The sequence below is a fragment of the Tasmannia lanceolata genome, unplaced genomic scaffold (genome assembly GCF_043159265.1).
Source record: "Tasmannia lanceolata isolate RefF3 unplaced genomic scaffold, GAP_Taslan_0.1 ptg000019l, whole genome shotgun sequence".
NCBI classification, from domain to species: Eukaryota; Viridiplantae; Streptophyta; class Magnoliopsida; order Canellales; family Winteraceae; genus Tasmannia; species Tasmannia lanceolata.
The window spans coordinates 12,974,758-12,986,437 of record NW_027518696.1 but is presented as its reverse complement, the minus strand read 5'-3'; the positions used below and the strand labels follow the sequence as shown (position 1 = coordinate 12,986,437).

The 11,680-nt window shown below is 39.7% G+C and overlaps 1 protein-coding gene across 2 annotated transcripts; it reads right to left on the bottom strand.

Moving 5' to 3' along the window:
• Positions 1 to 3,072: 3,072 nt before the first annotated feature.
• On the bottom strand, positions 3,073 to 5,921 carry LOC143853105 (Tetratricopeptide repeat (TPR)-like superfamily protein). 2 transcript variants are annotated; one of them, XM_077362832.1, is made up of 3 exons: positions 4,896 to 5,921; positions 4,227 to 4,667; positions 3,073 to 3,567 (listed from the first exon to the last, which is right to left on the bottom strand). In XM_077362832.1, the coding sequence occupies exons 1-3, from the start codon at positions 5,556 to 5,558 to the stop codon at positions 3,394 to 3,396; spliced, it is 1,278 nt and encodes a 425-aa protein (XP_077218947.1). In that variant the 5' UTR covers positions 5,559 to 5,921; the 3' UTR covers positions 3,073 to 3,393. The 2 variants fall into 2 exon arrangements, with proteins under 2 accessions (XP_077218947.1, XP_077218946.1); XM_077362831.1 differs by having other exon boundaries at positions 4,227 to 5,919.
• Between the last annotated feature and the right edge of the window lie 5,759 nt (positions 5,922 to 11,680).

Sequence of the window (11,680 nt, the reverse complement as noted above, 5' to 3'; positions counted from 1 at the left end):
TCTCCATTATATAAAATAGAGGCATTTCTCCCACATCTAGAAACCTTAGCTCCTATTTTCTTCTCATCCATTTTTTTGAATGGCTTCTTCTCATCCATTCAAACCTTTTTCTTATTTTCTTCTGTCACTATTCACAACCCTAGCTTTCTAGTATTTCAACCCATCAAATCTTAATCCCTTTAATTAGTATTCATAAGCCTAGCTTTCTAGAATTATCTTTCAACCCATCAAATCTTAATCCCTTTAATTAGTATTCATAAGCCTAGCTTTCTAGTATTATCTTTCAACCAATCAAATCTTAATCCCTCTACTTTCATCAACACCTTCCTTTGACAGCTTTCCCACCCTTTGATATATCAAAACACTTATCTCATCTATTGGAAACCTAGCAGAAAGAGTTATGTATGCAAGATAACGGAAGCTACATATGAGCCCAAACAAGCACCAATAAAGCACTGCTAAGAGATGTATGAATGGAAGGAGCAGATCAGGCAATTCCTTGCTGCACTTCAAGTATGGCATTGATTCTATTGTACGTTGATGATATTATAATTACTAGAAGTGACTACATAAATTAAAATGAGTAAAAGAGAGCTTGAAATCAGGCTTTGATATGAAAGATCTCGGTGAGAAAATATTCAAGTTTATTCCCGTCCCATTGGTTTCAAAGCATCTGATGAAAAGGCCATGTTACTATGCAATTGGTGTAAGCAAATTGCACGTAACCTTGGTAGATAGATACCTAATCCAACCATCCATCCCAGCCCCCTCATACCTAATCCATCCTACAACTTTAAAATGCATCTCTCGCCTTGTCAATGCACTGAAATTGAACTTCACCTTATTTGTTACTCAACGTTAATTTTTGTTTTGAATGGTAAGCTCATCGTCCATTTTTTTACGTCTTTCACGTATCATCAACAAGTGTTTGAGTACCTCTTCCCTCTTATAGACTTATAGATATCTCCCTAAAGTTTCATTGCAGGTATCAATCATTCAATCCCACCACAAAGTAGCCATTGACGTTGTCAAATGTGATAAACATTAGATTTTCTCTAAACACCCAGAGATATGCCTCCCTACCATACTTCAGTCATGGTGTACTTTTAGAGAAACTGGAAGAAGTCAAGTACTAGCGCCAATACACGAAGCCTTCATATCTTATTCTAACCAGAGAAAACCTTCCCAACCCTCCACATTTCCCTTGGATCTTATTCCAAGACCTCAATGGACATCCCTTTGACATTGTGCATCCTCCTTTGACTCAGACCCAACCTGCACAGAGAATTCCCCTTGCAACTTCTTGTCTCTCCCCAAAACGGAGGGAATCCAATTGAGTGGAAATGAGTATGATACATAAGTAAAGATAAAAAACTAAACAGCTGAGGCACTGTGCAAGGGGAATGCTTGCTTTGATATGGATTCTTTGGAAGGAGAGAAATACAAGGCTCTTCAAGAACCGATCAAAAGGCCTGCTGTTCACATTTACGAAGATCTTATCCATTATAATCTCTTAGGTAAAGGTTCTCCTCCCTTCCAAATTGTACTAGCTCTGATCTCAAAAGAGGGTGGAAGGAGATTTTTTGTCATTCTTCTGAAATAGGGAGTGTAGTTAATTCTAGTTGGTTGCCGCCTGAACCTGGTTGGCTCAAGCTAAATTTTGATGGATCTATCTTGGGAAATCCGGGGCTGGCTAGAGATTTTGTGTTTGTGTGTGTGTGTGTGTGTGTGTGTGGGGGGGGGGGGGGGGGGGGGGGGGGTTGCTTAGAAATGAGGAGGGAGAGACAAGATGGACATTCTCGGGACCCATTGGGGTCAATGACTCCAATGAGACACAGGTTGGAGCAGTGCTCCAGGGCATGAGAATCGTTGACGAGAGTCTGTTGGATAGATTGATAGACGATGGTGATTTTCTAAAAACCGTTAGGTAGATGGACGGTAGCAGGTCATTTGCGTGGGGATTCACAGATTTGATTGACGAGATCCATGATCATGTGGATGGCCATCCTGGCCGGTTTCATGTCCGTCGCTCGGCTAATAGTGACGTGGATCGTTTAGCCAGGGAAGGGGTGAATCAAACGCCATTGGAGATATTTGACTTCCTGCTGCCTTGACTTTGTGTTGTTGGTTGTCCCCTTTCTTTGTTTTTTCTTGTGGTTTGTATTTCCCCCATGATATTCTCGATCTCGGGGCTTTTCTTGTTATTTAATTATTATACTCTTACCATTTCATATATATATATATATATATATGAGAAAACTGTTGGTGCACTTAAGCTCACCATTTTTTTGGTGCGCTTAAGTTGTTATAACGCCTCCCATTCGTCTAAATGTTTGGGTCCCGCTTAAGTGCACCAATGGGAGGCGTTATAACAACTTAAGCGCACGAAAAAAATGGTCTCACCCAACAGTTCTCTCTCTCTCTCTCTTTATATATATATATATATATATATATATATATATATATATATAGAGAGAGAGAGAGAGAGAGAGAGAGAGAGAGAGAGAGGAAAAGGATTGTACGCTCGAGTGCCCAATCACATGTGGGCTCACTTTGTTAGGATGATCCAAAGCATTCATTTGAAAGGCCCTTACATAGATGGGGTGTGTACCAAAAATCAGCTCCATAGGATCATCCTAACCCATCCCGTTTGTGGAGGGCAAAATGGACATACCACAAATCTGCCCATTTTGGTTAGGATGATTCAATGGAGCTGATTTTTGGTACACACCCTATCAATGATAGGGCCTTGCAAATGAATGCTTTGGATCACCACAAAAAATGTGGGATCCATGTGATTGGGGCACTCGAGCGTACCATAAGCTTGGTAAGCTAGAGCGTACAATCTTTTTCCTCACATATATATATATATATATATATATATATATATATCTTGGGCAGGATTGAAAAAGAAAAAGAAAATACTACTGCAGCAGCGTAAATACATATGAGAATGATCAAAACAAACAATAAAATACTAAATTGTCCCTGCGACATAAATCAGTGATCTAGTAAACCCTTGAGAAAATTTAAAATAAGAAAAGAAGAAAATATTTCCCCAAGAGGGCCATGAAAGAGAAACATGGAAATCAGCTTTTCTAAACTATGTTTACATAACTAGATATAATGAATCTACTACAATAACGAATTGTATGAATGTCAAGAAAAAGATATATGCAGTCATCAACAAAGCCAGCAATTCGAAGAAATTTAATACAACACATGGTGACAATACACACGCAATATCTGACTCGAAGACAAGAAAAAGTGGCAAAGCATGACACATGTTTCCTAGCAAGAAATATGATATTTTCCCCACATACATGTGAGATCAAGCAATTCATATGCACCTTCAGCCAAGAGGAATTATTTGAGTGAACAACAAAAAGTTCTCTAGTCAGCCAATTTAGCCAACCGGTGAATGGTCCCTTTCGCAAGCCTGTTGCTAGGATCAATCTTCAGAACAGCCCTCAGATCCTCAGCCCCAAGCTTGTACTTCTCAGAGCTTTCATACAGAAGTGCACGCTGTAGTAGCACGGAAACATTCGTTTTATCATTTTCAAGTACCTGCAAGACAAGATGCAAACCATGAACTTTCTTTTTTCTTTTCACTTCTTTTAAGCAAATAGCAGCACTAGATTTTTCTTCTGATCACATGATTAAGTAAACTAAAACATGACTGCCTCCCAATTTATAGCAACAACCGTGCATAGCAACATCAAAGAATGATTGGGTTCAATTACAAAAGTGCGCGCGCGCGCACACACACACACACACACACACACACACATATATATATATATATATATATATATATATATATATATATATATATATATATATATATATATAAATCAACTAATATTCCAGGCCATGCTATGCATGGGTCAAAATGGGGATCTCAACCAATCAAAAAATTGGGTACAAATTTTAAAAGTTCAAATATCGAGCTATTATACTTGGATAAGAGGGTAGTAATTGCAATGTATGTATCGATCAATCTAAACTGAGTAGAACTATAATTTCAGGAAAGTAAAAAATCCTCTAATTCAAATCAATATCACAAATACCAAAAGTATTAAGTAAACCATTAGATTCCAATAAGGCTAACCAAGAAATGATAACCTAAAACCAAAACGAAACAAAGGAGCAAGATATAAGAATTGATTGGTAGGACCAATAAAAAAGGAGCAAGCTAAATCAATAAATATAATAAACGTGTTTACCTTTGTACAGTCTGCAACTGCCTTCTTATATTCTCCAACTTCTTTGTAACATGAAGCTCTGCACGATAAAACCTCCACACTGGCATCACCAGATTTCTCCATAAGCACAACTGCCCAAGAGAGCCACTTTATAGCATCAGCATGCTGCCCCTGTTTGTGACAATCCAAACCCTTTTCTTTCGCAATTGAGGCTGTGACCCCAGCAGGAGGGGCGGGAAGCCCGTCTAGCTCAAGTGTACCACCCATATCATCATTCCCACCAAACTCCGAACCCAAATTCCAATCATTGACCCCCGAAAATGGCTCACTTCCAGCACCCACAGCGGCAGGTGCAGCCGCAGAGGAAGACGATGAGGATGAAAACAACATATCAAGTGGATCAACAACTTTAGATTGTGGAGGCTGATTCAGAGAACCAAAACCCCCCAAATCCTCCATTTTCTGAAATGAATCAGAATTCAAAGTACTGGGTTTATCATTCATGGAAGGAGAAAAACTAGATGCAAATGTGGGTCCACTAGATTTCGAAGCATTCATAGTATTGGGTTTATCATTCATAGAAGTAGAAAAACTAGATGCAAATGATGATCCACTTGATTTTGGAGCATTCTGAAAAGCCCCAAATGAGGAGTTATCACTACTATTATTTTTATTGACAGATGAATTTACCGGTGGTTTGGGCTTCGATCCAAAATCCATCAAAGACCCAAAAGGATCCTTATTCGAATTCATGGGCGCTCCAGTTTTCATCGAAGAACCCGAAAAATTCCCTCCTTTATTACTGTTATTAACAGAAGAGTAATTCCCCAAATTCTCAGCAGATTCCCAAGTGCCAATTTTCGAAGAATTCCCAGTTTTTGGCAGGGAATCAGCCAAATTCCCCATGGAATACGAATTCCTAGCAGGCGTAGCATTCTTTAACGGAACATTACTGTTCTTACCTTGCCCTAGACTCGAACCAAGAAGATCCCCAAACAAATTAGGGTTAGGTTCAACAATTCCAAGACGCGAACCTTGACCGGATGGCGCGGCTGATCCCCAGCTTTTTCCGAAGATATCACCGACCATGGAATTAGGGTTAGGGTTTGGGAGGCCAGATCTAGGCGCGGTAGTTGGAGATGGCTGATGAGTCCATGAGGGTTTGGATGTGGGTTTTGAAGAAGAAGAAAAGGAATAGGGGGTTTTGGGAGGAGGAGGTTGTTGTTTTTTATCGTTGAGAGATACATTAGGGGAGGAAGATTTTGAGAAGGTGGAGCCTAATCCGAAATCGAATTGGTAGTTGTTGAGGGAAACTGATGATCCACGCTGAGAATTTCCAGGGTTTGAATTCATAGTTCTGAATTTTTTTTCTGATTGATGATATAGAAAAATGGAGAAAGATTTGAGGTTGCTGGATCAGAACCCTAGCATTTACAGATAGACGATATGTATATTGAGGGATTTTGTTTTTCTCTTGCAGAGAGGAGATCCAGATCCAGAGAGAGAGAGAGAGAGAGAGAGAGAGAGAGAGAGCAGGTGTTCTTTCCGAGTTCTTCTAAGGAGCGGAAATGACGTGACGAAATGTATGAAATGGGAATTATTTAATAGGGCGGCGTGAGCTTGGGCGCTATTGAATTTTGGGTCCAACCCTATTCTAATATCACAGTTTTGGCTTCTTCATTGCTCATCAATCAATGATTCTAGTTTCTACCGATAATCTGCCATACATCAGGCAGCCGATTGCGAGTCCAAAATTTATTGGAAATTATTGCAAATGAGGGATACCAAAATACGAGAATTGCCAATGGGGGACACTCTTTTAAAAACTTATAAATGGGGGTCGAAAATGGAATTTGCAGGAGAAGGGGTTATCAACTAGTTAACAGGTCTAAATATGATTTAACAACTCTAATCTAAACAGCGTTATCAAATCTCGCCAGGGGATATCAAGTTCTCAACAGGGTCAAGGGATTATCAAGTCTTTACGAACTTGGTAATCCCTATTTAAGTACTTGATAACCCTTTTTTAGATTTGAGAACCTCTTTTTTAGACTTGATAACCCCTAGGGATATTTTGGTCAGGTTTTCACTGTTTTCGCACTTGATAACCCTTTTTTAGAACTGATAACCCCGTTTTTGACTCCTTTATAATTTTTCAAACGAGTGTCCCCTTTGGCAATTCTCGTATTTTGGTGTCCCCCATTGACAATTTTTCCAAATTAATTTTTCACCACTTCCCTTGAACATGAAAATGAGGAACACTTTTTTTCCCTGAACGGAAGTTGACTATGAGTTTTGTTGGCATGAAAACGAGTAGAAGAAAAATGACATGTTTTCCCTATCCAACCCACATGCCTCTCTCTCTCTCTCTCTCTCTCTCTCTCTCTCTCTCTCTCCATTTTGATCGGTGATGGATAGAGGTGTTGAAGGCATGGATTGCCAGCTGTGGGTTGCCACTCTGTTCTTGTAGTCATGGGAGAAGGGCAAAGAGGGTAGGAGATGGAGAGATGTTAGGTGCCTTACCAATATGCCAAAAGCTCGGCTGATGGAACATGTCAAGCAAGGCCCACCATCTTTCACCAGCTTTTTGCCATGTAGTCCTCTTCATAGATCACCCCTTTCGTGACTCGAACACAGGACATGGTGGCTGCTTGATACCAAATGTTAGGTACCTTACCAATACGCCAAAAGCTCTAAAACTAATGAAACGCATTAGGCAAGGCGCTTTAAACCTGTCCCAGACCAGGTTGGGTCCCATATAGTCCCATACCAAAGCGGCCCCCCACTTAGGACCGCAACAAGAGATTTGAGAGGGCATGGGTGAGGAAAGAGGAAGAAGTGGCTAAAAATCAAGGAAACGAAAAACTCGACTCAAGATAGAATTCCTTTCCTATTTTTCAGCCACTTACCACTGTCTCCTCACTCCTGCATTCTCAGATTCTCTCCATCTCCCACTCTTTCCACCCCTTGCTCACCACATGGCCTTAGGAACCTTAGTAATTGGGAAGAAGTTAGTAAACCGAAGAAAGTCGGAGGATTGGGCAATGGGGATACGAAGAGGAGAAATCATGCATGATGCAAGTGGCTTTGGATATATGGGGAGGAAGATTCTGCTCTTCACGCATATTAAGTATGGAAATCCAAATTCTGGTTGCAGTACTGCCAAACCCACTGTAGGTAATGTATCTCACATGTTGCAGTCAATAGAGCTGTGTTTTAGATGAGTTCTCTAATGCTGTGTTTGGTTGTTGGTAGTTGGGTGGGGGATTAGGAGAAGAAGAAGTCAAAGGGGAGAAGACAAGAAGATTAGATTGGGAGGAGAATAGTGGAAGATTGACCGGGTGTGTTTGGTTGCGCGGCAATCCGCGAGAAGATTAGCGGAAGGTGTAGGGGTGCCATTACCAAAATGGAGGGTGGAAGAGAGAGAAAGATATAAAAGATAATAAGACAAGAACCTCTTGGGATCTTCTCCTCAAATTTCACCAAATTTGGGGAGAAGATTGGGGGAGGGGGGACATCTCTGGCCACGTAGGATAAAATGTAATAATGATGTCTGGAAGTTGTCTAGTAGTCAAAATTCCAAATGGCAACCAAACATGCTTTTGGGAGATCTTTGGAAGATCTCAAGCATTTGAAACTCCTACAATCCTCCCAAAAGGGCAACCCAACAGAGCATAAAGGAATCAGAATCAGCATCGGCCAAGGCAAACACATCACATTTTGCAATGACTACTTTATTGGGGACAAACACCTTTGCGCTCAATATCCCTCTCTGAACAGGCTATCTTGAAAAAATTGGCAAATGTGTCAACAACAACAAAGTTGGATGATCTTTGATCTTGCAAGAAAATTGGAGCAAACTTAGGCCTTGTTCATTTGAATTTTGGTCCAAGAATCGGTTTAGGGCCTCACCATAGGTTGCCACAATCTGAAATGAACAGAGCCTTACATATAGATGAGCTGTAAAGATAAACTTGACTGAACATGGGATTATAACAGGCAAATTTATTCTAGATCAGCTATAGTGGCACTATTCTCGACCATAGAAGTCACGCTTGTGAAAATGGTTAGTCCGGCTGAGTAATGGATTACATGTATTGATTGGGGATCGGGGACCCCATCGTGTAATCTCTTCTCGATTGGAATAAAATGTTGTTACCTGTTCGAAAAAAACATGAAGTCATGCCTAGCATGCGGCGCTTACTACTGAAGTTGCCGCCTGCTTTCGTTTGGGCAGCATTAATATTAGAAACTTAGAGAAAGTATAACACTTTACACATGTTGAAAAGGAAAAAAATCTGATTCTATTCAAGAAGGACGATGAATCGGCCGAGCATGTCTTATTACACTGTGAAGCAGTCCACTCTCTCTGGTATTCCATTCTTAACTGTTTTCGGGATTTATTGGGTTTTCCCTAGTTCTGTTAGCATCCTTTTCACTAGTTAAAAATGCAGAGAGGTTGTTAAAAAGAAGAAGCAAAGACCTAGTGTATTTTCACTCCCTTTGCTATTCTCTAGACAATTTGCAAAGAGCGCACCAGCATGATCTTCAATGAGAAGGAAAACCCATTAATCAAGAACAGTTTAAAAATCAAGAACTTATGAAAACCCATATATCAACTCATTGCAACCAAGAATTCTGAATCTTCAGCCCTCCAAACCACCTCCGGTAGCAAAGCTTCAAAGCCAAAACAACCCAAATCATTGAAGCAAATACATGGTCGTTTCAATGCTGGGAAAACAGAGAAATTCAAACAAAGCTCCATCATATTGTGCTGCAAATTCAATAATAATTCCAAGACAAAACTATGGCATTCACAATTTCACATGCTGATTAAGATTGTATTGTTGATAGGCTTCTCCATGATTGATTCCAGAAATAACGAAGAACTATCAGCTCCCATGCTCAAGAAATTCTTGTGAGATTCAAACCAAAGTTCAGAAGACTCTAATCCAAGTTCCACAATTTGACTATGATGATGACAAAGAATAGCAAGATTTTCATGGGCATGGCTTGGAAAATATGCATCTCAGCAAATCAATCAAACTTCCGCAACAATCCATTGATTGATGGCACCATGACTATCAATGACTAATCTGGTTGCTCCACATAGAAACGTGGGTTTGTAGTGCTAAACCCAGGAACTTATATTTTTTTATGAGAATTCAAACCCAAAACCATAGTTTCAAAACTCCCGCACGTCATTGTGGACTCCCTTGAGTAAAAGGGGAGTCAACTCCCTTGGCCACATTCTTGGCCGAGTCAGTATTTTTCCCTACAAAGTCAATCAAAACTCCTTTAACATCAACCGAGTACCAATCCACATCAAACGTGTACTTGACTACATCGTGCCAACTTGACTGAGATTTTATTTGGCTACATTTTGACCTGCATCCACGGTTTGAAACACTGTCCAAACCAGTTGGATGCAGCAGCCAAAGAACCCCAGGAACTAAACTCAGTGAATTAAACCTGAAATTCCTGCAACTCTTCATGGTTTTAAAGCTTGAAATCCTGATGAAGGTTGAAGGCATTGGAAAAGAAAAGTCGATGGGTAGCTTTTGTCAAAAGAGGACAAGCAACTTGCCTTCAAGTCTTTTGGGAAAATCTAAGTTAACTGAACGGTTGCAGAATCAGTTCTGAACTAGTTGTTCACCAGTTAGCCAACAGAAAATTATTACCATTACATAAAAATGCCGAAGTTCCATACCAATCATATTCTTCTTTTGTCCTTCTAGTCTTCAACGTAAAAATAAATCTCCAAAAAGGGCCAACAATCCGAAGTACAAAACACTGTGGACTTTTAAAAATAAAAAAATGACTTTCCAAAGAATCCTAAACAGCATGGACTCCAAAATAAATTGGAATCTAACAGACACACTTCTTTCTAAAACAAGACTAATATTGAAGCAAAAGAAACTACCGTACAAAAACATTGCAATACCAGAAACATTCCATATAATGTGATAAGTGATAACCTCCTAAGTAAATGAAAAATCAATTCCAATGCAAAAGTAATCAAACTAATGGAAAGCAATAATATGAACAAGGCTACTAATTGAATCCAAACGGTCCACTAACCATCATCCTCATCTCTGCTAATATCCAAGGTGGACCACGTGTCCTCGATCATATTTAGGGACATCACAAATGTGAATGCTAAATCACCCACATGATTGGCTAGTGCAGGCAGAGAGGCATTGGAGGCTCATATCAGAATTTTATTCTTTCTCATGACATTATGCGTAATTTCCATAGAAAGAATGTAAAAGACTCCAAGTGCATGTGTGATGTGAGGAAGACCTTTGCAAGTGTTAATTGACATCCTCTGAATAAATTTATAAAGCTTCAAGGGTTCAATGAGACTTGGCTGAACTAGATTTCTCAATGCCTCAATTCTTCGTGTTTCTCCAATATTGTTAATGGGGGCCTAAAAAGACTATTTCAAAGGTGACAGAGGAATAAGACGAGGAGATCCACTTTGTCTGTCTTTTTTGCATTATGATAAAGATGCTTATGAGTCATATGAACAAATCTATATATGAAAGCTTTTTATCATTTTCATTTGAAAGAGGTAATCTTATTATATGTCATCTCGTATTTGCTCAGGATTTTATGATATTCCTTTTAGCCAACCAGAGAATGCTTCCAACCTCATGAATATCTTCAATATGGTAAAAAATATATCTGGGCTAGAAATTAGTATAGTTAAAAGGGAGGTCTTCTTCACAGAAATGAATATTGCTACTAAAAGATACCACCCTTAAAATCCTGGGTACAAGGGAAGTTGCCTTTTTCAGAAAGATGGAACTTTATTAAGAGAAAAGATGGCTATGGTCCAGATGACCCTAGGCCAAACAGCCCCATTAAATTATAGGGACATAACCAAATACATTAAGACTTAACACAATCAGCCCCGGATTTAGTTATATCGTCAGCCATCGCATTCGCGGATCGTGGAATAAGGGAGAAGGATATATTCATCAAAAAGCTAAGGCTCTCATCTCGAGATCGTATTTCGAAACCTCCAATGACCCATGTACTTGTTAGTAGCTCAGGAAATGACATTTGTTGAGTCACTTCCCATGCAAATCTGATATCCTTGAGAATGACAAGGCCTTCAAGAAGGGCTTTGATTTCAACTTCATTCGAATCAGCAACAGAAAACAGAAAAGCCAGTAGGACCGGAAAAAGTTTCGATCTCCCCCCCATCCCCCTCCCCAAAAACACACACACACGCATCATTTCTGATCACTCCTCCAATCTGGGTCAAACCTGGATTACTTCTTGAACTACCATCAAAGTTAGAATTTAGTTGCGAAGGTTATCATCAAGGAGCAAGTTTAGTGGTTTACATTTGTAAGATCTGTCAATGGCCATCACTTTCCATCATCGAAGAGACTGACACGGAGTATGACCAGTTTCATAGCGCACTTCATTATGTATATTTCGATGTTGCTGATGAGATGGCCAAT